Source organism: Bactrocera tryoni, unplaced genomic scaffold, assembly GCF_016617805.1.
Source record: "Bactrocera tryoni isolate S06 unplaced genomic scaffold, CSIRO_BtryS06_freeze2 scaffold_25, whole genome shotgun sequence".
NCBI lineage: Eukaryota > Metazoa > Arthropoda > Insecta > Diptera > Tephritidae > Bactrocera > Bactrocera tryoni.
The window spans coordinates 22,326,127-22,352,394 of NW_024395977.1; the positions used below are offsets into that span (position 1 = coordinate 22,326,127).

A 26,268-nucleotide genomic window follows, 5' to 3' on the forward strand; every position below is an offset into this window, starting at 1 on the left:
TCGACCACTGATGCTATTCTTCTGCTCGTATGCTGCTCTTGCGATGGGAAAAGCGTTTTCACCACCTTTTCTAGCAGCGTAGCACAGGTTGGTGCATGGTTTTTAACCCCTTGCCTTTTGCCATTACTATTTTATAGGCACCACCCCACGGATTTTCATCTACCTTCTCGCATAGTTCTTTAAAGCTTAAGGTCTTACTTTTTTAATAGCCTTTTTGAACTCATTTCGCTTTCTTTTAAAGTATTCTCGCAGTTTTGTGTATTCTGGTGTACCTAATCTTCTTTGGCAGAAGCTTCTCGCTTTATGACACTCGCTTCTTAGTGCACTAATCTCCTCGTTCCACCAGTATGCGGACCTTCAAGGTGCGTTTTCTCTTTTTCCACACATGGCCGCGTCGCAAACTTTACTTATGTGACTTACCAGCATTTCAGCTTGTCGGTCTAGCTACCCAATCTTTCATCCAGCATGAGGTCGAAGATGTTCTCATCTAGCATTTCCACCTTGCATCCCTTTTTCCGTGTTTTTTTTAGACTGCCTTGGTTTCGCGGCTGCTTGCGTATAGTACGATTTCCTCAAGAGCGGCTTGTCTTGGAAGAAGTTTTCACCACAGCCCCATATGGCAGCTTTGCTTTCTTTGTCGGAAATCCAGGTATCAGCATTTATGTTTTTATACTGCTCACAGACTACCACCACATCTATCTTCTCGTAGATTGTCTGTTTCAGTAAATCTTGGGCCGCTTCGCATTGATTTAGTTTTTTTTGTGCAACTTTCATTTCGCCTTTTTACATGCCGCTTGGGTGACCCGTAGCCTTTTTTCCGTTAGCTTTGCATGACGCACAGGACGGTTTTCTGTGCCCCTTTTCACCACATTTTTTCCACATTCTGTCATCCTAGCAGGTACACGCCCATATTCCAGGCATCTGAAACACTTCCTAAAGTTCGGGTTCTCCCTTCTCCTATCCCAATCTAGATTTTGCGAGCGTCAATCAGTTTTCTTGCGTCCGATGCCGGAATGCTGATCACCGCCGTCTGCGTACCCGCGTATGCCTGTCTCATGCTTTTAATTGAGCTTTCCCTGAGGGAGCTTGAATTGCATGTACGATGTCTTCTTTTGTTGTTACCTCATATAGGTCGCGGATCTCTACCGATCTTATCTGTGCCTGGTCACCTAACACCTTACATATCTCCTTTTCATATGTATGCATGTTTGTCGTTTGCGCCTTTTTCATTTCCAGGAGTATCTGGCCTTTTGCCGTCTTTCTGATTATCGACACGTCCTCTCCAAGCTCTTTGAGGGCATCATCCTTCATCGCTGTGCGACATGTTTCCAAGCCGTGAAATTGTAATTGCATCTGGTCTCGGACGTGAAACATAGACAGCCTTCTTCTTCGTGTTTGGTGTTTTGCGCTTCACCTGGGTCCATTAATTTTCTTTTTGCTCCTCCTTTTGTAGGAATGACGCCTTTATTCCTCTTGCTAGCTGTGGACTTCTTTTGCATTTTCTCATGAAATGCTTTTTTCTCAGGCGGGGTCTTTCGCGTCAGTTGCTCATCCTCGCGAGGCCTTTTCAGTGTCGAATCTACTCCTGTGTGTCTCAAAGGGACATTTCAACTGGTTTCTTTAACTCTGTTGTTGTACTCGCTTTGTGCGCGTTCGTGAAGCTTTGGCACAGAAGTTAGCAGATCACCGATCTGATTGTTGATCGATCTTTGAGACAGTTTCATTGCTTCAGTTAGTCTCATGATCATATCTCCCAGTTCAGACATAATGTCTCCTTTTGGTTGCGTTATCTATAGGCCGTTCGGCTATCCACGACCTGCCAACCCCCTCGGTAGCTTAGAGCCTAGCTAAAGCACGCAAAGTTTGGGTGCGTGCGCCTGTACGCATTGCGGTATGCGTCTTTAGTGCCGACCGGATCATTAGCACCGACCACCCAAGCGGTCGATTAAGGGGCTATACCAGTGTGACGCATGAAAAATTAGGAGTTTTTGGTGAATTTTTTTAAGAGAAAGTTCGCGATTGAATACTTCAAATTTCTTTGAACGTAATAAGGTACAAAAATGCTGAAAAATAACGGAGTTATGGGCTGTCTTCGGAGGTGCCAAAAAAAGTGCCGAACTGCTGGTATGATCCCGGCCGAATGAGTAGCTGAAACAAAAATAATTGAAAACTTGATTAAACTTAAAGATATTTCCTATACAGTGACCTACGATCTTTGAAAAACATCAGAAATTAACAAAATGGCGTATTTAAAAAAAAAAAAATCGTTTTTTAGTAAAAAATGGACATAGTTTTAATGCCAAATTGACAATTTTCAACCAATCAAAAAGGTCGTAGTTCATTGTATAGTAAATGTATTCAAAAATACTCAGTTTTAATTTGAAGTCGATCGGTTAATTTCTCGCTGAGTTACGACGCCAACAATTTTGAAAAATGTCGTTTCGAGAAAAACGTGTTTAAGTTTCACTTATGTATATATGTACTACTGTGCCCAAAAAGTGAGTAAGGTGACATTTGAATTTAAACTGCGCGCGTCGAAGGATTTGGAGAATTATTTTTGTTTTTAGGTTGGTAGTACTGTCAGTCATATTTATGTCAAATTTCATGTCAAAATATGCATTCATTTGAGATACGTGTCGTTTTGTGAGCTGCTAAAAGTGAGTTTTTCGTTTTTTGTGATGTCGAAATTTGTTGAGCAAAGAATTTGCATTAAATTTTGTTTACGGAATCAATTTTCTGCTGCGGATACGTTGAGGATGGTGCAGAAAGCCTTTGGTGATGAGGCTATGTCTAAAAAAAATTTTTGATTTTTTACAAATCAAAGATTTGGTGTTGAAAAACCGTCGATTAATAATTAGATATCTTGCTGATGAAGTTGGCATATCGAAAGGCTCAGCCAATACCATTTTGAAGGATGTTTTGGGCCTCAAGCGCGTCAAATGTCGACTGGTACCGAAAACATTGAATTTTTTGGAAAACAGGCGTCGCGTTGAAGTGTGTGAAACGACGATTTCCGTCTACCAGGGTGTCATGAAACGCATTATAACTGGCGATGAGACTTGGATCTATGCTTACGACCCCGAAACAACCGATCAATCGAGCGAATATCTTGCCAAAAGAGAGCCGAGACCAAAAAAATCGCGCCAAAGTCGCTCAAAAATCAAGGTCATGTTGACTGTTTTCTTCGATTATCGTGGTGTTGTGCATTACGAATTCCTTCCAACCGGTCAAACAGTCAACAAGGAATATTATTTGAACGTTATGCGTCGTTTGCGTAACGCTATCCGCTTAAGAAAGCCGGAATTGTGGAGAGACAATTCTTGGTTTTTACACCACGATAATGCACCATCCCATACTGCCCTCGTAATTCGTGATCATTTCGCCAAAAACTCAACCCATATCGTTCCGCAACCACAGGATTCACCTGATCTGGCGCCGTGCGACTTCTGGCTGTTCACCAAGCTCAAAAGGCCGCTCCGGGGACACCGTTTTTATACTATAGAGGAGATTCAAGCCGCAGCGAAGACGGAACTGAAGGCCATCCCGGAAAGTGACTACAACCAGTGTTTCGAAGATTGGAAAATCCGTTGGCATAAGTGCATTGCGTCGGGAGGGGATTACTTTGAAGGGGATGAAATTGATTTGGAAGAATAAATAAAGAATTTTCAAAATAAATACAATGTCACCTTATTTTTTGGGCGCAGTAGTATGTTTGCACCTCCGAGCGGTTAGAACGCTGCCATCCAAAAACAATTCAACAGACGACCTTCCCGATTTCATAGGATATTTATGGAAATATAGCTATCGAAAAAAAAATGTTTTTTTTGAAAGTGTCCCACTGGTATAGCCTCTTAAACTGGAACAGGTTACTCTATTGGCCGCCGGCCGGAGCAGTGTCCCCGTAACGGTCCTGACCCTGCACCGAATCGATCCGTGAGCTTAAAGTTCTATACTGCGACAAGAAACGCCGTCCCCAATACTGGCACCAGCTCCTTTCGGAAGTGTATGTGGTGTGCACGTATCTGAATGTGTGTGCTTGTGCTTCTTTCTCCGGTCCTATTGTTGCTGTTGTGATTTCCTGGTAGCTTTTTGTATGAATTTTGTTTTTTTTTTTGTTTGTGAGTTATTTGTCACAGCTCTTCACAGCTGTGAAGAAAATAAATTTTCAAATACGTTTTTAAAAAGGAAATAAAAACGAACATGATTTTAAATGCTGGCGCATAACTCAAAAACGCCCAATTTTGCCAATTTTTTTTTTTAAATTCGATTAATTGCCGGAAACCCCCTAAAAAGAGCCCTTTTCTTTTTCCCATACAAAGGAATGAATGCTGTTAGTAACGCTAAAGCTCGAGAACAGCTGAACAAATCTTGATGAAATTTTCAGAGGTTGTTCGCTGTGGATCGAGGAAAGTTTAGAAATAAAAAAACCGTATGCTTTTCGTGAGGAAAAGTCGAAAAGTTGGACAATTCCAAAAAAAATAACTTTTTTTCATACAAAAATTTTTTTTCAACTTTTTTCCTTTTGTTTTTCAATTGTCAAATTTGTCGTTTGCTTTCTTTATTCCGGTTATTCAAAAAAAAATTATTGAAATTTATTCCGTGAAAACGTTATGTGTGTTTCACACAAAGTGCTCAATTACAGATTGAAATTTGTTACCATGCCACGAAGAGAGTGCTGGATGTACTCTGTTGAGAGAGGTTTGCCGCACGCACATATTCTTCTTTGGATGGTGGATGGTGGTTACACCAAATCAAATTGATGAAGTCATTTCTGCGGAAATTCCTGATCCAGAGATTGAAGCAGAATTATACGAAACCAATATGGTTCATGTACCTTACGGACATCACAATACCACATCGGTTTGTATGTCTGACAATAAATGTACGAAACACTATCCAGGTGCTTTTCTTTCGGACACACAAACTAGAAATGATGGATATCCAATGTATCAGCGTCGCTCACCAGATGACAATGGCAGAACATTTAGCATTCAATTTAGAGGCGCATGGGTTGCGAAACCGGAATTTTTTGGAAATTATATTGCCTAAACTGTACTTTTAATTGTATCGATGAGAAACTTCTACAGATTGGTCAGAATGAAATCCCAAACAGAATGAGTGAAAAAAAAATTTACACCGAAAAAAATTGTTTGGTCAAATTTTCAACAAAAGTCAAAAAAAAAATTTGTTGAATTTACAAAAAAAATTTATTTTAATTCTTCTTTTATTTCTGATAAATACCCTATGATTAGTTTTTTAAATAAAGTATAGGGTGGTCCGAACAAGAATTATAAACGTCAAATTTTCATGATTTTTCGATATTTGTTGAAAAACTCTGAAATTTTATATAAAACCAAATTCTATTTCATTTCTTATTTGAAAGGTGGCAATAAAAGCTTTAATTTGAAGTCAATAGCTTCAGTTTTAAGAGAGTTATGCTAATTTTTGTGGAGTGCTAGAATAGATGTAGAATAAAAAAAAAATTTGAAGATACTATTTTATAACACAGGCATATTTTATTGCATTCTACAGAAAAGTTACAAATTATCAGTCATCTACCAATAAGTTCATTGCTTCCTCTGATAATTTCAGGTGTTTCTTCTCCTTCAATATTTTCCTACTTGTGATTGCGGGATCAAAATTGGCGAGCAGATAATGTAATATGTCTTCACAATTGTCTTTTCTTGATGTTTTCCTCGCATGGTAAAGCCTTGTGTTTCTGAAGTCCTTGTTTCCTGCTTCCAATGCTTCTTCTGATAGTTGCCTAATGGGAACCAAAAATGAACGAAATATTTCAGCTCCATGAATAATAACCTTGTGGACAGTTGGTGGCATATAATGCCACGAATATTTCTTTACATAGAGACCAGCAGTTTCTTTTCCGTACTTAGAGAACTTATCGCAGTCTATCTTATATCCAGAAGTTATAGCTTGAAGAATGCTAGAAAACCTTCTTATAAGTTCGGTATCTACTCCTGTGGCCAGAGCGGTTTCCTCAGGATCACTAAAGAATTTCCTTGCTTGTGTTACACTATATAAAGACGGACACACATGCGGACTAATTGGTGACAAAAAAGAAAAGATGGCGATTAGCCGAAACCGGTCTGAAAATAATAAAAATTTGACGTGGGATGACGGAAAGTTACCCGAAAACCATTATGGAATAAATACTGAGAGTGATATACTAAAATCGCTATAACTCCCAGGAGGGCAGGTATGGGCAGCTAATTTTTTCACAGTTCGTTGAAAACAAATTATGTAACATTTCTGTAGTGCTTTGGAACTGGGACTCTCTGGGACTTTTTAGATATTGCTTACCTAACCCACATTTAAAGGAAAAATGAACCTTAAGTCGGGTTTTCGCTCTAAAAAAAAGTGCATATGAAAATGTCCCAAACAACATTCCTTTGTTTTACAGAAGATACTTGTCCGAAGGCAGATTGTTTTTCCGAATCAAAATATCTGTCACCAAAATCAAATGAGACCATTTTGAATACAGCCCTGAAATCCCCTCCTTTCGTGAAAATTTTGTATATTTGACTTCTAAAATCAATTAAAAATCAATGGGCCAACATAAAAATAAGCTTTATGTGTTTTTTGTTTACTTGGAATGTCTGTGACAAAATTGCATCATTAAAAACACTGAAAAAAATAATCGGAGAAAAGTTACTTTTCCACTAGCCGCAACACAGTGAGGCGTGAATATCGAAGTTAACAACACATCGAAGTCGACAACATATGGATCGTACCATATTCGCCACTGTTGTCTAATTCACATTCAAAAGTCATGTCAATGTTGCGTATTGCAGTTTGGTGTAATCGATAAAATACGTGTGTAAATATGTCACCAAAGGAAGCAACATGAAGGATACTGATCTTGATCGATACGGTCGATACGTGAACTGCAATAAAGCGCTTTGTATGATATTTACTTTTGCGATTCATGAACGTTTTCCGACTGTTGTGCGTCTCGCAGTTAATTTGGAGAATGACCAAATACACTCAGTCCTTTTTTTACGCGATCTCTTTTTACGCTATTTCACTTTAACGCGGTTATTTTTGCAGCGCAAATTCCTTTTTTTACGCGAATTTCTCACTTTAACGCGATTGCTTTTTTCGGTTTTTGCGTGGTCTTAAACTTGCAGCAGATTGGAAAATTATTTTGTAGCAAATGATACTGATGCCGAACGTGCACGAATTTTTCAAAAAGAATTGAGTCTCTGCATGTTAAGATATAAAGAACTACATCGGAATTTATTGGGTCCAAAGAGAAGCATTCAAACAAAATTAACTGAATTTATGGTGCAAACTCAGTCGGAGATGCTAAGTCAATCAGAACATCAATCCATAGTTCTTACTATTGATTCTGATACAAATTCTAGTGATATCAGTGCCGGCCATCAAAATAAGCGGCTAAGAATAATTTCCACTACGGATAATGTCCGTGATTAAACAGCATTCAACGATTTTTTTCAATAAATCTACCTATTTTCTATTTTCTTCTCTTTTATATATGGTTTTTGTTTTGATATTATATGTTGTTATGAATGAATAAATCATAAGTCTGAAATTTGAAACTTATTGTAATGTTTTTGAATATTTTTTTGCGCGTATATTTTGTTATACGCGATATTTTTTATATTCGGAACCAATTCGTTAGTTAATATTGGAAAACTAACCATTTTTACGCGATTTTTTTTTTACGCGATTAGTGGCAGAACCAAAAATCGCGTAAAAAAAGGATTGAGTGTAGTCTATTTCAACACAGAGAATACAGTACAGACAGAGAAAACACCCCCAGCAACAAAATTAACATTTACGAGTTTTTTTTCTCAACTTTCGTCAGTGAACCGTTTGCGAGAACTTGCTCTATTCGGAAATATTTTGATATTATACATACAATTACAATTACATTTGCTGGAACATGATAATCACTGGAATGGAGTTCGCATACTTTTCGCGATGATCAGCCATCAAATTATCGTCAATTATGGAATACGAACAAAAATGGCATTGCCGAAGACATTTTACATCGTATTCGCTAAGAATTGGAAATGGGTAAATTCCGGTTGATACTTCCGGTGGTTTGATATCAATTCCATCTTCCCTTTACCAATTCACCAAAGATGAACTCATCACGAATATTCGGACATTGGACAAATTATCGTAACTACAATTCCTTAAGTGCACGCGCAATGTTAGTTGCCAAAAATACTGATGTTGTTGACTTAAACTGGAAGATTCAAAGTCAAATTCCGGGAGACTTGCGTTCATACAAATTGATCGATCGTGGAATTTCTAAATTCTTTGAATAGGCTTGGTATGCCACCGCATCATTTGTGTCTCAAAGTTGGATATGTCGTTATTATGTTCCACAATCTTTAGGCGTCGAAACTGTGTAATGGAACCTGACTGATTGTGACGCAGCTATCGAATACAAAGGGGCAGAATGCTTGATTCTACGAATTCCTCTGAGTTCTAACGATTTGCCATTCCAGTTCAAACGTATTCAGTTTGCAGTGAAAATTGCATTTGAGACACAAGGATAGTCGCATAGTGTATGGTATACATTTGGAAATGATATGTTTTTCACTCGGCCAGATATACGTGGCCTGCTCACGAGTTGGAAACCCATCTTTTCTATACACCGGAACAGAAACCAAAAAATGTTGTTTATCAAGCTGCGATACATTGAAAAAAAGTGAAATGATAAATTCAACTTTTTTATTTCTAAACACATAATTTCACGCAGGACAACGACTGCGGGGTCAGCTAGTATATACATACATATGTATGTACATGAAATTTTTTTTCAAATTTTGTCACCACCGTTATTTTTTTCCTTTTTGCCAAATTTTTTGTCTCCAACGAGTGCTTGTTTTTCAAACTTCGACCGTTTTTTTTTTCCAAATATCACTACCGGTATTTTTTTCCAAAGTTTTTGTCACCAACGCACAGTGCTGGGTCTTGTATGGAATCAGCGGCCAAAAATACTTCCACTGCCTATATAAAAGTGAAACTTTTGCAAAAGCTTTTTATAATTTCCCTCTCCCAACATTTCCCATTCCGAGATTTAATTTAATTTAATTAATTCTATAAACTTAAAAAAGTTGATAAATTAAAAAAAAAATTTAATATTACTCAACAAAATAAAAAACTGATTTTAATAAAATTGATTTACTTTTTGCATGATAGTTTTGACTGGTGATGGAAGGATCTAAGCCTAAAAGGGGTTTAGCAAGTCCCGAATTGTAGCGATCCGTTAGTTCTTTCGTGTATGATGTAGTCGATACATCTTAGCGTCCTTAATGCTTGGCTCAGCAGATTCTTCTGAGAGCTCTCCAATTGAAACTGGTGCATATTGAATAACATTGGGAGCGCGAATTAAAATTTTATGGACGGACGAAGGAAGATAACACCAGGAATATTTTAAAGTTAATTCCCTTGTAGTGTCTAGCGCAAATCGAATGCATTTAGGGTTGATTGAACTGATTCCTTTTGTAGTTGAATGCGAACAGGACGGAAATAGCAGGTGGACGAAGGTCTGGGTTTTTCAAATTTTTTGTGCTCTTCATCATTTTGCGAATTTGTTATCAGTTGTCGTGACAAATAAATTATTGTATTCCAAATTATTATTATCAAATTTCTGCTTATACTCGCTCTGCCCAGGACTGCCATCAAAGCCACATTTTCCTATTAATAATAGGTAATTAGAGGACTGATTGCGTTCATTAATTATATTTATGACGCAGTATGGTCCAATAATTTTTTTATCTCAACTTCAACATCAGATTCTGAGACCTTTACTTGCCGGATAACTGTTTTTCCTTCAAAATTTTATCATAACAGGGTAGTTTATATAATATGTATATGATGCTTTATTAAATTTGCTTCGGTGATAAGTGATATTACTTCAAACATTTTCTAAACACCAAAATTCAAAAATATATGGGCGGGAAAGTTTACACCGATATGGTGTGTCTGAATAAAAGTACGTATAAAACAAACATTTGATAAATGTGAGATAATGATAAAATGAAAACCAAAACTCAAGTATATATTATATCACAAAAAAACATAAAAAATAATAAAATATACACGTATATACATAGAAGCAAATACAAAAAAATATTAAAAATAACACACAAAAAATCGTATGCTTGGTAGAATAATATGAATAACAAAGAGAGGTGCAAAAGGTTGCAGCTGAAATCAAAAGCATAGACTTAGAAAACATTAACTAATTTAAATAAACTTGACTCATTTGAGGGCGAGACAAGGATCACAACTTTTTTGTTACTTATTTCGATGTACAAAGAAAAATATATTACTCAACAGGTCACTTGCAAAACAATAGTTTTAAAACAATAAAACAATTTATTTAGGGGTTTCACATAGTCTCATAAAGTTATAAGTTATCACGATTCGAAAACATGGCGGTCAGAGTTGTATTTGCGTAAATTTATTTTAGTATATAAAATTTATGATTTTATGAGTTCACGATGTGTATTGATTTATGTATCACCTTTTCCGTACTCACCGTATATGTATATGTATCAAATTTGAATATAAAAATTCGTCTGCATTTCAAAGTTGTTATCAACTTTCGAATTTATTCGTCACAAAAAGGTATGAAATATTTTAATTTAACACAAGAGGTTCGCAAGAAAAAAAAATAGCTAAAGGAATCGTGTGCGGATCGGACCGATGTCGTAGCGCCAGAGTGGTTTCCGATCATGTTGTCTGTCCTTTTGTTATTCTATAGGTGTTGGTGTGTGCTGCTCTCTTGAGTGATGAGTGTATGATGTCATTGTGTGGATGTTAGAACGTGGTGTGGAAACTGAGTAAGAAATGATATGGTGAGTGTGGGGAATGTGGCGTACCAAGGTTGTATATTTACATAGATGTGTGGGATGGTGTTGACGTGCAGAAGTGGGAAGGTTGATACTCATTTCGATTAAACACGATTTTATATTGCAATTTAATTTATTATAAGAGATAATTTTTCAGCTATTTTCACTGCACAGTCTGCGTGTTTCTATTGTCTCACTTCTCTCGCTTTTCGTAGCGCGTACGAACAAGATAGAGCAAGAGTGTATTTACCATTAGTTTTATTAGTTTTTTAAGAAATATGTAGCTTTGATACAAACAGTAGTAAATTTCAAACCTTTACCTTTTTATTCCTTATCCTATGAAATCGACCAGTGTGCAACGACTTTCTTTTTCTAAACATTGTCGCCACCGATCTTTTTTCACTATCGGTTTCTTTTTTTTTTCTTAATTTGTTGATTTTGTTACCGCATCACGTGATTAATTTGTTGATTTGTTATCGCTTCACCGTGATCAATTTGTTACCACTAGTGCCGTCCGAAGGACCATGTAAAAATATATAAAAACTCCCGGCACTCACCCTTTAACTCGGCGACGAATTTGACACAATTAAAAGTTTAATCTGGGAAGGTGGCTGCTTAAACGTGCGCACGAGTTAAATAATAACAATATTGTGTTTATTATTTTATCTATTTGTTGACTTTAATATCTTCACGTTTGATGGCAATACTACTACTATCGACAGAATATTCATGTTGTTCTGTTGTGTTCTTATTTTAAGCTGATAAATATGTATATTTGGATAAGTTCTTATCTGTTACTGATAATTACAATACGCCATTATGTGTATATGTTAGGATGCATGTTTTTATGGTAACAGCTGATAAGGATTTGTTGATATATTTGGGTTCGTGATTACGATAAAGAATGTTATCTTCCTTAAATGTTAATGTTCCCTCTGTTAAAATGAAATGTCCTCATTTCAAAGGCGCTGTGTTTGGAGTCGCTGTACTTCCATTTCATATACACTCGGCGAAAAAAAAACCCACGCAGGCGAAAATTTTCTAATATTCCTATTTTGAACTGTCACTATTTGCTCAAAATTCACTATTTGTCTTATTTAGCTGTTTTGTCATGTGACTACATTATTTTACCTTTATTTTTAAAGCCGTTAGCGTCCGCACGTGTTTATTGCAGAATTCGCGGTTTTTTTTTTTAAATAAGTTGTGAAAACAAGTAAAGTTGAACATGGTGGTGTCAAAAAAAAAGAAAGCAGAAATCGTAGCTTTATATGAAATAAATTATGCAAAGGTTAAATAGGTCGTGAAATGGGCATAAGGGATTGAAACGTGCGTATTATAATTAAAAATTCTACTTATTTTAATTGATTAGCTCGAAAAAAGGGCAGCGGACGTCCGGAAACAGTAAAACCTCGTCAAGAACGAGAAATTAAACGGATGTGCATTAGTGATCGCTTTCAACATGCTGGAACAATCAATGCAACGATTTACGAAACCACCAGCCAAAAAGCCACTTCTCATTATACGAATGAAGAAACAGCGACTAGAGTGGGCAAAATTGCACAAAACTTGGAATCGGAATTTAATTTGTTGGAACCTGACGGAAATGCCACAGTGCGTCGTAGGAAAGGGGAGCGTTTTTTGAAAAACTGTGTTTGGCCCACCGTAAAACATTCGCCTTATTTAATGGTGTGGGGAGCTGTAACTAAGTTTGGTGTTGGGCCTCTAATTATTCTAAAAAGATCTGTGAGTGCCGAAATATAAATTGAAATTTTGAGAGAAGGCGTTTTGCCAACTATTGAACAGCTGTCCGAACACGCCCAAAAAGTTTATTTTCAGGATATTTCAGCCTCTTGTCATAGAGCCAAAGCGGTAACCAAAGCATAAAAATATTGAAATAGATTTTTCAATAATTTATTACAAACACTTACAGGTATCAAAACAAAAAGATTTTATGGACTCTCTCTCACGTGGCCAGGAAACAGTCCAGATCTCAATACAATTGAGAACTGCTGGCATTATTTGGGCAAAATGGTGGGCAAAATGATAAGAGAAAAGCGTCCAAAAAGTCTAAACGAAATAAAAAACATTGTTGAAGCTGTGCGGAATGAAGAAATTAATAAAAATTATCTTCAACGTTTTTTTGAATCCATGCCGAGGTTATTAGGAGGAGGGGGTGTTCTACAAAAATCTAAGCATTTTTTTATACAAAATATGTTATTTTGTAAACTATTCGTTTTTTATACAAAAATACTTGAAACATAAACTAAATAAAAGTGGTTGACCCTCAAAGAAAAATGTTTATCTTAAAATAATATGAATTCAAGTTTTGCGCTATATAAAACACTCTGTAGAGTGCTTAGGTTTTTTTTTCGCCGAGTGTATGTTTAATCTGATAACATTTACATGCCTTTACTGAGGTGTATATAAATAATCCTAATATTATTACTAAAAGAATAGCATACCTTAAAAATTGTAAAGGACGCTTCTCAACAGGAATTGTGTAATTGTACATTTCTTGTATATTAGAAAATTTATAATTCGATTTGGACTCTAATATTTTCATAACTTTAATTTTTTTCATTTTGATGACAATGTATTATATTTTTTACTTCTTGGTCATGGTTAAAATATGTCTTATTATCTAAAGTAGTGCTAATATTGAACTGAATTAATTTTGTGCCTGTAATATGTTGGCCGTTCCATATATGGTTTCCGTCAATTATAATATTTCCGTGGTCTAATATTAATAATGACACATTGTTTTCTTGAACAATATTACAATATGTTTTGCCCTTATTTAGTTAAGGGATGGTACCATTATCTTGCAATTCTTATTTACAAATATTTACTCTTACATTATTTTTACATTTTGATACTCTTATAAACTTATATTCACATTTTGCTATTTTTCTTTAAATTTTTAATTTTCCATTTTGTAGGCTAACGGAATTAAATTGTATAATTTATATATTGTGATTATCGCATTCCTGTACATACAAACGTGAATATCCGAATATTGTAATATATTTATGACAGGAAAATCAAAAATTTCCACTTCTATCAAAATTAATTGTATTTGTAATTGCCTCTAACTCTTTGTAAACTTCTCTGATTACAAATTATTCTACAACAGATTTCGGATCTAATTTTTATAATAATTTTAAAATTTTTTTTTCTCTGTTTGTTATTGTTTTCGATTAAGTAATTTAAGTCTGTTTTTATTTCTATTAAATCGTCATAGTCTGGTGTTCCTGTGACGAATTTTATAATTGAAACCTAAAAAGTTTAGTGAACGTCGTGCCCTGTAGTTTGTGGGTATTAACTGTGATTTTTAAGCCTCTATTTTACTGACAAGAATAGCCTTTTCTTCATTCGGATTTGCGTTATACCTGTTCCTCATAATATTTTCGTACGGTGTAAGTAGTCATTAAATTGGCTACATGGTACAAAAATGTGTGTCTTTAAATAAATACATTACGTCTGTCTCAGTCGAAACCAATGTTCTATTACTGAGGTCAGTCACTAAATCTGCAAAAGACGAGTAAATTGTAAATAATATTATAATACCGCCGTACATGCTATAGCCTGTTTTCGAATGCTGTCCTTATGGATAATCTTTCCTCTCTCAGTTAGAATTTTACAGTATGTTTCTTATATTTATTGGCACTTTTATTCCGTCTGTCCGTGCGGGAATAAATTATACCACCTGACTTATATGTAATTGTCTTTCTATCTTTTTTGTGATAATTTAACACTTTTCCTTGATTGTTGAATAAAATATCTTCTATTTCCGGAAACTTTTCCGGATTGAAGAATACGTTTTCCGGTTTGCATACTGTAGTTGAATGGATAGTTTTGTCGTCTTTACTACTAGTTCTATTTGTTCGTCTATGTTTATAACATCTATCAATAGATGTGGTAATATTACAAATATTATTTGGAAAAATTGTTTTCGTTGATATGCCTACGTTTGCTGGTTATGACCCATGATAGGTACAATTTGTGTTTTAAATGAATTCAATAGTTGTTTTTGTTGAAATGTTCTACAGGTGAACTTTCTGCCGAATGTTGAGAACAATCAGTAGTCGCATTTATTTTTGTCTTGATTAAACGTCTGCTACAACATTTTGGTGTCCTGGTTTATAAACAAGTTTTGCTCTATAATAATTAAATTTTTCCACCTTTTTAATTTCGTATTACGATTCTTGTCTGATATTGAATATATGAGGGATTGATGGTTTATGTAAATAGTTAAATTTGCTACTCCATATAGATAGTTTCGTAACTTTTGAAGTGACAAAACTATGGCTAATAGTTCTTTTTCATTTGTGCTATAATTCTATAATTTGTTGTTTATTTTGAGATAGGACTGTCAAAATAGCAAAATTACTTATGTACATCAGTAGTTAAATCAAATGGTTTCGAGAAATCTTTTTGAAAGACTTCAGTTTGTTCCCGAAGTGCTATTTTTATTTTTTGTAGTGCATCCAGTGCTGCCTCGTCTAATTTTATGTCTACTTTGGCGCTCTGATATTTTCTTATCATTCCTTGATCTCCTCTTAAATGAATAGTTAAGAATTTAGTGATAGATGCAAAATTCCCAATAAATTTTCTATAATAACTAGCTAATTCTAAAAATGACCTTAGTTCTTTAAGAGTTTTTGGAAATGGGAATTTTTTTATTGTTTCAATCTTGTTCGGATTCACAGTAATCTTATTATGCTTAATGGAATCCTGATTCTAAATCTATAGTTGAAAATACTTTTGCTTTCCATAAATTTTGGATAGTCATATTACATCAGTATTGGATATCTATCTGTGATTGTCTGAGCATTAATTTTTTGGAAATCAACTACCATTCTCCTTTTTGGCTTGCCTTGTTCATCAGTGCCCTTTTTTGGAACAGCCCATATGGGTGAATTATATGGGCTTTTACTTGGTTTAATAATTTTATTTTTTAATAACTCGCTAATTCTTTATTCACAAAGTCGTTATCCGCAATGGGATATGGATATTGTTTTGTCCATATTGGATCCTCTGTCTGGGTCCTAATTGTCGCCTGAAAAGTAGTAGTGAAAGGAAGAGTTTCACTTATTTGAACGTGTTTTTAGCATTAGTTTTCTTCGTATTGAGGGTTATCGATAGTAAAATAAATTCTTTTCTCTACGTTATCGGTCACTTCCTTCTGGTACTTTAAACTATAATCAAATAAATTCACTTCTTCTTTAAGAGTTCTAAGCCCCTGTTCTCCTAATATCATATCGAATTCATTTAGCTTATCTATTTCATAACATACCAAATCATATCCATATCTCCATGTGAAGTTTTTGTTTTAAAAGGAATATTTTGTATTGACTTACCGATTTGACATTTGTTGCTAATATAATTATTAGTTGATCCTATGTCCACTAAAATTGTAACGGTTGTGCCGGTTAATCCACATTTTGTTTCTATACAAGGCAACCCGTTTACTCGTCTAAAAATGTACTCCGTGTCTCAATATGTTCATCGTAGTCTGCTTGTGCAGTTTGATGGATGCGCTGCATTTTTGGTTGATTGAAGTTTTGCGACGAGACGTTCCTATACCTTTTCAATGGATTTGGATGGTGAGTCGGATTCCTTTGTTGGTTGAAGTAATGTGTTGGTCTATGGTACTGCTGCGAATTGTTCACTTCCATTGGTTCTGGTGCAAGTTGTTGTTGCGGTTGATTATAACACCGGTCAACAAAAAACATATTTTTTTTGGGGGGTTTCTGTTCTCATGCTTGAATTCTGATTCTAGACATTGAAAAACACTTAAATATCAATCTTTGGTTCTTTAAGTTTGCTTTGGGCTGATCTACATCGATAAGTATATTTGGGGTTTAATACGAGAGAGCTCATATGAGCATAAAAAAAATCCAAAAAATATTCACTTTTAGACAGTAATTTCTTGTTATTTTACATTTATATATTATTGTTTATTACACATCTTGAATAAAAACGACTCTTGTATCTAAAAAAAGTTGTCTAATTATAATCTATAGTGAAATTGTAGAAAAAATATGAAAATCATCGAGAAATTGCTCTAATTTCTACGAAAGCAAACTTTAACCGGAAAAAACATTTTTTTCCTTATTTTTGTCATAAGAGAAACTAAAATTTAACATGTAGATGTCAGACCCAAAAATCGTGTTGACCGGTGTAATTTCTAGGCTGATATTTCCTCTGTATTCTGACGTTTGGTCCGTTTTGATGATGTTGTCTGTCCTTTCTATGTGAATGAAGTTGGCCTTCGTTGAAGCGAGGATTATATTTCCTTTTATCATCAGGTTGCTGGAATATTTGTTGCTTGTTCCCCCTTGGGAGGTTAGAATGTACCTCGGATTGGCGATTCACATTGTCGTGGTAAATAGTACTAGCTACTGCGTAAGCTGTTTCCAAATCCTTTGGGTTATGACTATACAATGTCCCACCTGTATATTTGCTATTTAACCCTAGGATGAAGTTCCCTACTGCTTACTGGTTCGCATAGTCTTTTGGTTTTCGGACATCTCAATATTTTATATTGCCAAATTAAGCGCTTGGCTCACTTCACTGTGGACTTCGGCTAAGGTTTTCTTTCTTGTACGATCTTTTTCATTTCCTCTAAAAGGACATATAATGGCCTTTGGTCCGCAAACGTGTATTCCAATCTATTTATTATGGAATAAAAATTCATCTTCGTGTTGTGGTTTGTAGGAATATCTGCTGCTGCTCCTGTTATTTTTGTGCTTACTAGGCCAAGTGCACTCTAGTATCTAGGGTGGTTGGAAAATCCTTTTATACCATCCATAAAGGTTCATATTTGCGATTTCCAGGATCTATACTGATCTTTGTTTCCATCGAACCGTGGAAGTGCTTTGAATAATTTCAGGTCAATTTCTATGCGGTCGTTAACGTGCAAGTGTATTGCTTCGTTTTGATTGACCGTCGATACTCCTTTAAACGATTGGCTTGAATCAATCGCTGATAGTCGATTCTGCTTCTCAATGCTTTGCTGCTGCAAAGTTTGAGTTAGTACGTCGATGTGTACGCGTAGTTGTGCCATATCTGATGTCATCGTAACTGCTTCCGATTTCCTACGACTGCCGCGGAGTTTTGTCCTTTTTTCCGACCGGAAGTTCTTGATGTGCTCCAGTCTTTAATGGTTCCTCAGAATTCTGTTTTTGTTTCAATTTTTCAGCAACCTGTTGTGTCTTTCTTGAAGACCGTGGATTTTGGTTTTTTAAGTCTTTTACTTCAAAGACTGGCTGGAAAGCAAGTTGATTTGCGATCCCGGTTGACCTCCCAGATAAATAACAATAATATTGTGTTTGTTATTTTATCTATTTGTTGAGTTTATACATATATCTCCACCTTCACGTTTGATAGCAATACTAAGACTGAGGGACATTAGGTTTGCTCACAACTATTTGTTGTTGCTCAATATAAGCTTAAAAATAAAATACAACTAAAAGAGTTTTGATAAAAGTATGGGAAGAAATTTCAGAGTTAATTCCCACTCGCATTGAAGTTGTAATATCTTCTAAAGGTGGTATTTTTATTATTCTTTTATTATTTTAAATTGAAAAACAAATTTGGTCGCGTTATTAAAGTAAAACGTTTGGTTACAGGTAAATAAAAGATCTTTGTGTTTTATTCATTAAACGCGACAAATTAAGGACTACAATTATATCTTGGTAATTTAATATAATTTATTTGCGCTTACTAAATTCAATATCAAAAAATTTTTGAAAAAAAGCCCGAAAAAAACATTAAAAAAATTTAAGAAATTAAAGTGGTAAGGTGTGCGTGGCCGCAGGTGTATATATTGGTAGTAAGAAACTGCACACATTATATGAAATTGTAACCCATATAACTTCAAGAACAATAGAAATCAGTATTTGATCATACAGAAACAGAAATCAGACACTTCGACCGTTCTTCAAAAAAGAAGACAACATAAGTTTCTGTAACGAATGGCGTTTATTCAGTGATGGTTCCAAATACAGCCTAATAGCTGCTCTTCTCCACAATTCCCGTTTCTCTTCCCATTGCTCATGCAGTACAAACGAAATAATGCTACGAAACAATGCGGAAGATCATGTGCTTCATCAAATACAATGATCATAAATGGAAAATATGTGGCGATCTAAAGGTTTAAACATTGATTCCAATTAAATCGAAAACACTTATTTTTTATATTATTTCAACAGGTAATTGGTATCTTAACTGGGATGCAATCTGGATTCACCAAATTTTGTTGCTTTTTATGCTTGCAGGATAGCCGCGCAACTGAACATCTTTATGTGAGAAAAGAATGGCAAAGTCGTACTCAATATGAGCCTGGACAGCAAAACGTCTCCGCTGAACCACTTGTAAATCCACAAGACATTTTCCTGCCACCTCTTCACATTAAACTAGGCCTTATAAAGAACTTCGTCAAAGCATTAAACAGTGAAGAACCGGCTTTTCAGTATTTAGTTAAGTTGTTTCCTAAATTGTCATATGCAAAAATCAAAGAAGGAATATTTGTCGGACATGATATTAGAAAATTAATGGCTGATAAACAATTTACAAAATGTTTATCGCCCGATGAAGCAGCCGCATGGGCATCTTTTCAAAATATCGTTCACCACTTTCTTGGTAATCACAAATCCCCTAATTTTAAGGAAATTATTGGCGATATGTTGCAAAACTATCGAAAGATTGGAGCTAGAATGTCTCTAAAGATCCATTTTCTGCATTCCCATCTCGATTTTTTTCCCGAAAACTTGGGTGATACGAGCGACGAACAAGGAGAGCGGCTACACCAAGATCTAGCCAACATTGAAAGAAGATACCAAGGATTTTGGGATGAAGGCATGATGAGCGACTACTGTTGGACTCTAATAAGTGAAACAGATACTAAACAGTACAAAAGGCAAAGTTCCACCAATCTTCATTTCTGATATGTTACTTTTGAGTTAATAAAATGAATAGGGGGGGGAATGTTGGGCCACGTTTTGATTTCGATTAAAAAGTCACATAAAAGTTATTTTTTGTGAAAATTCCAAAGCATGGATTTGTAGTGCGAGTCGTAACCTTCCTTTTGATAACATTGGTTTGATAAAATTCTACAAAAATTTAAAAGTTATAGCCATTGGCGCAAAAAACCTGATTTTGCGATTTTGAAAAAAGGTGGGGAATGTCGGGAATGTCTGTAAATCGATTAAAACATGATTGTTACCGATGAAAAACGTTTATTTATCAATGGAAATGAAAGAGAGATTCATAAATAATAAGAAAAATAGGAATTGGCGAAAAAAATTATTCCGACTCGCAGTGGATGCAGGTGTAAGTGTTCGGGTTCGGTCTGGCTCATTTCAAGTGAACCCCTCGATCAAAAACGATGCAATGGGTCGTGTTTTGACGATTCTCGTGCTTCGGCATCTTTTTCTTGCAAATCGAGCAAAAATCGAAGTCCTCTTCGATGTCGGTTTCGGTCGGAGACGGGCTTCTCTTCCGTGGCGTCTTCGATTTGCCACGGCCTTTTTGCTTCTTGGCTGCTGTTTCATCGGCTGCCTTCGTCAATTTTTGCCGCTTTTTTTCGGCCTTGTCACGCAGATCTGCGACAACCTCAGGCGATGTCAAAATCGTTGACTCCATTGTCTTGCGGCCACGTTTTGTGATTTCGGCACCAGTGTGCCCAATTTCAACGGGCCAACCGATTTCAATGCATCACGGAGCTGTGGTGCCGAAACAAGAGACAACGACGATGATGCAGCACCACTTGTTGAAGCTGGGGCACTTGTCGAAAATGCCTCCGACGTTGACACCTCCTCATTCGCAGCAGTCACAATGGCATCACCAGAGGCAAGAACTCGACGTTGATTGTCGGCGTCTTTCTCTTCGTCACCGAACAAATTTTCGCCGCTCAGTTCCGAAGCGACAAAGTCAACTTCAGTGAAAATTTGCGGGTTAAACGGGATTTGATGGTTTTCGGCGTTAACATAACACCGAGGCACTGATCAACAAGGAGCGGCGCATGATGCAGATCGAAAGTGACACCAATGTTGGACTTTTTCCATGCATCATGCTTCACGGTCATCATGCCTTTAAATGGTGCAAATACCGCAACATCTAGCGGCTGCATTTTGTGCGTGCATTTCGGCGGAAAAGACAGCAACGTGATGCCATGATCCAACGCCAAATCTATCGCCTCGATCGATAAATGCGAACCGTGGTTGTCCAGCAGCAACATGGTTGGCGAATCGGCATTAGCACCGGTGTGCTTGATGAAATGACGCATGAATTGAGGGAATACGTCAGAGTTCATGTAACCAGAACCGTTCGCAACACCAACAGCGCCATGACTCGCATGAGTCATAAAAATCTCTTTCATGTTGACTCGGGGAAAGAGGAAGAATGGCGGTATAGACTGGCCACTAGCGCTGACGGCCACAGCCAAAGACACATTGGTGCCTTTTTCAGCAGATGTTGATGAGCCGACCTGCTTTTGTCCTTTGCGCGCGATGGTTTTGACAGGTCTGGTTGGCACGGTCGGGCACCCGGTTTCATCTATGTTCCATATTCGGTGAGGTTCAAACCGCGTCTTACCGAGAACGGATGAAAGGTTGGCAAAGAATGCAAAGACATTCTCTTCGTTGAATCGCTTCGCACGGCTCTGGCTTACTTGCTCTGGTGTTCGCAGTGACAAATTTTTGTGGCGTTTCATGAACGCCAACTGCCAATCCTTACTCGCCTGTTGATTGTCGTTCCATGGATCCGGATACGACGCGCCAACTTTCCGAGCAAATTCATACGTGAGCTTACGAAGCTCCATCAAACTAATTCCATAGTTGATGTCGCTGACCTGGAGAATGTAGCTTATCAGCGCCTTCTCTTGTTCGATGTTGAAGATCTGAAATAAAAAAAAAATTATTCATTATTCGATGAAAGAAAAAGAAAGAAACCAGCAGAACTCACTGTTTTTGTGCCCATCGTCGTGCTTTCAGCCAGCAAATTCTTCATTACATCGGCATTGGCAGTAGTAACGTCGATGCTCGCACTATCAAATGCTGCAATATAACGCATCAGGTTGGTCCTCGGAATTTTGTGTGCCGTCGCAGATTGTCGAACGCTGTTGTGATGTATTTTCACCGACTTGATCGCCTCCAAAATGTTGTCGAAATCAACAATTTTCTCTTGTTTGGGATAGAACCGCGGCATAATGACTAAAAAAAATTTTTCGGAGCACGAAACTATCAGGAAATGTTGAAAAACTATTGTGTTGTTGAAATTCTGCACGAAAAATCACTTATACACGTCAAATATATTAAGTTAGCATGTCAAATGTAAAAAACTATGTGGCCCGACATTCCCCGTAATAAGATTCCCCAAACGCTCATGGTTGCAAAATGGCGGTGGATAATGAACACAATGTAAATTTGTGTAAAATTTATTTTGTGTGTCGAAGGCTAAAGGCTCAACTAATATTATAAACATATTTACCTGGATGAATTTATTGGAAAATGTGAAAAAAATCAACTGTACACAGAGTTGAAAAAAAACTTTCGGAGTGTCGAATTTCTTTTTGTTGTCGCAGAGAGGTTATAACACGTGTTCACAGCTCGAGTGCTATATAGAAACTGAGCTTAGTATGAGACGAGCCGATGACAGTTGGTTGCAGCTGTCAACCTATACTAGGGAAAAAAATATCGCGCTGGCCCGGGATTCCCCTATTATTTGACAAAAATCATAAAAAATTAAATTCTTGATTATTTCAAAAACTAGAATCAATCTTAAAAAACGAAATGAAGATTCGGATTCAGTGTCATCAATTGTCATAGAAACCACTTTTGGTTGCTCAGGTCCAAAACCGTGTATAAGAATCTGTAGTGGCTAGAAGGTGTATATTTATTATGTATATTTATATATACACCTAATAAAACTTATTCTCGAAGCTCGTAACGCACATGCTCGTTATAGAATCAATCTTAAAAAACGAAATGAAGATTCGGATTCAGTGTCATCAATTGTCATAGATTGGTTGCTCAGATCCAAAACCGTGTATAAGAATCTGTAGTGACTAGAAGGTGTATATATAAATAAAACTTATTCTCGAAGCTCGTAACGCACATGCTCGTTATACTGAAACATTAAAACAGCGAAAAGAAAATGAGCAGACTACAAAATTATTAGAGAAGAAAAGAAAATTAGCTACGATTCAACTACAAGAATTTTAAGCAAAAAAGGGTATCCTTGAAAATATGCGTAAGCAATTAGAACAAGTTGATGAGGAAATGAAAATGATCAAACATCAGTAATTTATCTCTAATTTAGTCATTCGAATGCTAGTCAATCGTATTGTAGACAATGCTTAATATTATTTGGTGTTATTTAATTTCTTATTTTATGTTTCTTCTTTTTTGTGATCAATAATATTTAGAAAACTGACTGTATGGAGAATAGTTGGAAATCTGAGAAAAAGTATAAAATAATTGATAGTTCCACATTCTTACTCAATTCCGGGTATTAGGTGTAAACTATACCAAACAAAAATTATTTTTAAAATAAATAATTTACAATTGTAGCGAATTTTTGAATAACAATTATTTTTTTTTGTAGGTTCTGGAATTTTATTTTCGGTCAGGCAAAAGTCATGGAAAGGTTAGGCTTAATCAAGCCTTTAGTCGATTTATCAATTTTGACGTTTATGAAGCCACACATCCTTTCGTTGCTATGTTTTTTTTTTTTTGTTTTATCATTTTTGGTTTGTAAGTAGCGGAAGTTTTGTTTACAGTTTTACAACGCTAAAACAGCTTAATCTAAAGACATTGTGAAACTGTAAACAAAACTTCCGCTACTTGCAAACCAAAAATGATAAAAAAATAGCAAAACAGTTTAATTTAAAGGCGTAAAACTGTAAACAAAACTTCCGCTACTTACAAAGCAAAAATGATAAAAAAAAACAAAGGATGTGTGGCTTCATAAACGTCGAAATTGATAAATCGACTTTTTGATGATTTCTTTATAAAATACAGTTATAAAAAATTTGTTTTATGTACATCTATTTTGAACCGAAACCAAGATTAGACCAAACACCAATTATACAATGATGTAATAGTGCAACAGTTATATTCCGATCTCATTTGTTTTAATTTTGAAATACCTTTTAATAAAAGGACGTAGAGTTAATATGAGTTAAATAGACATAAATCTTTGATCATAGTCCTTAAATATATTTTTTTTTTCCAGACTCAACAAGCACTTCGTACCATAGGTGACGTTTCTAGTACAGATGTTTCTGATGATGAACATTTTGACCTTACTATATCTCAGGAAGCGCGAAATTCTATAAGGGACACAAATGTACTACAATTATCAACAGATGTTTCGTCCCAATCGTCATTAATTGGTACGATGCAAGCGACTACTGAATATATTAGCCACCTACCCTAGAAATAACTAAACTATGGAGAGTATATTAAGAATACGAGATGATTATGCCGATGTGCGAAAAAAATATTAAATATCATGTAAATGACAGTTTCTAAATCGCATACATTATTAATATTAGAATTTAAATTTTTGGGTGTATATTCGACTTAGGTTAAATAAAATAATAGCAATAAGACAAATACAATTAAAAGTTATGTAACTCCAAAGAGCATTTTATGCAATAAGATTTAAACACTTTGCAGGTGCTATTTGGAAATTAAAGCAGACTTTTTTTTACTGGCGTAGACACCGCTTACGTGGTTAATAACAGCGCGCCAGTTGTTTCTTTCTTTCGCAATGTGGTCGGCCTCTTCCTCTGCTTCCCCCGGCGAGTACTGCGTCGAATACTTTTTGAGCTGGAGGGTTTTCGTCCATTCGGACGACATGGCCTAGCAAGCGTAGCCGCCGTCTCTTAACTGAACTTTGTAAATGCCGTCGTATATCTCATATAGCTCATCGTTCAATCGAATGCGATATTCGTCGTGACCAACACGCAAAGGACCATACATCTTCCGTAAAACCTTTCCCTCGAACACTCGTAACCCCGACTCATCAAATGTTGTCATCATCCATACCTTTGCACCATTCTTCTTCTTCTTAATTGGCGTAGACACCGCTTACGCAATTATAGCCGAGTTAACAACAGCGCGCCAGTCGTTTCTTCTTTTCGCTACGTGGCGCCAATTGGATATTCCAAGCGAATCCAGGTCCTTCTCCACTGGGTCCTTCCAACGGAGTGGAGGTCTTCCTCTTCCTCTGCTTCCCCCGGCGGGTACTGCGTCGAATACTTTCAGAGCTGGAGTGTTTTCGTCCATCCGGACAACATGACCTAGCCAGCGTAGCCGCTGTCTTTTAATTCGCTGAACTATGTCGATGTCGTCGTATATCTCGTACAGCTCATCGTTCCATCGAATGCGATATTCACCGTGGCCAACGCGCAAAGGACCATAAATCTTTCGCAGAACTTTTCTCTCGAAAACTCGCAACGTCGACTCATCCGTTCTTGAAATCGTCCAAGACTCTGCACCATATAGCAGGACGGAAATTATGAGTGACTTATAGAGTTTGGTTTTTGTTCGTCGAGAGAGGACTTTGCTTCTCAATTGCCTACTCAACAGTAGCACCTGTTGGCAAGATTTATCCTGCGTTGGATTTCTAGGCTGACATTGTTGGTGGTGTTTACGCTGGTTCCAAGATAGACGAAATCATCTACAACTTCAAAGTTATGACTGTCAACAGTGACGTGAGTGCCAAGTCGCGAGCGCGACGACTGTTTGTTTGATGACAGGAGATATTTCGTCTTGCCCTCGTTCACCGCCAGACCCATTTGTTTTGCTTCCTTGTCCAGTCTGGAGAAAGCAGAACTAACGGCGCGGGTGTTAAGGCCGATGATATCAATATCGTCGACATACGCCAGCAGCTGTACACTCTTATAGAAGATGGTACCTTCTCTGTTTAATAGTTAGGCTCGAACTATTTTCTCCAGAAGCAGATTGAAAAAGTCGCACGATAGGGAATCGCCTTGTCTGAAACCTCGTTTGGTATCGAACGGCTCGGAGAGGTCCTTCCCGACTCTGACGGAGCTTTTGGTGTTGCTCAACGTCAGCTTCCACAGCCGTATTAGTTTTGAGGGGATACCAAATTCAGACATCGCGGCATAAAGGCAGCTCCTTATCGTGCTGTCGAAAGCAGCTTTGAAATCGACGAAGAGGTCGTGTGTGTCGATTCTCCTTTCACGGGTCTTTTCCACGATTTGGCGCATGGTGAATATCTGGTCGCTTGTTGATTTTCCAGGTCTGAAGCCACACTGATAAGGTCCAATCAGTTTGTTGTCGGTGGGCTTTAATCTTTCACACAATACGCTCGATAGAACCTTATATGCGATGTTGAGGAGGCTAATCCCACGGTAGTTGGCGCAGATTGTGGGGTCTCC

The 26,268-nt window shown here is 36.6% G+C and overlaps 1 protein-coding gene across 1 annotated transcript in view; it reads left to right on the forward strand.

The window, feature by feature from the left end:
- LOC120780525 overlaps nt 1–24,502 on the forward strand; it is a 67,527-nt gene extending 43,025 nt beyond the window's left edge. Inside the window, exon 3 of the mRNA XM_040112791.1 lies at nt 24,093–24,502. Coding sequence (XP_039968725.1) covers nt 24,093–24,296 — 204 coding nt within the window. The 3' untranslated portion in view covers nt 24,297–24,502. The remainder of the gene's footprint in view (nt 1–24,092) is intronic.
- Nucleotides 24,503–26,268: the final 1,766 nt, after the last annotated feature.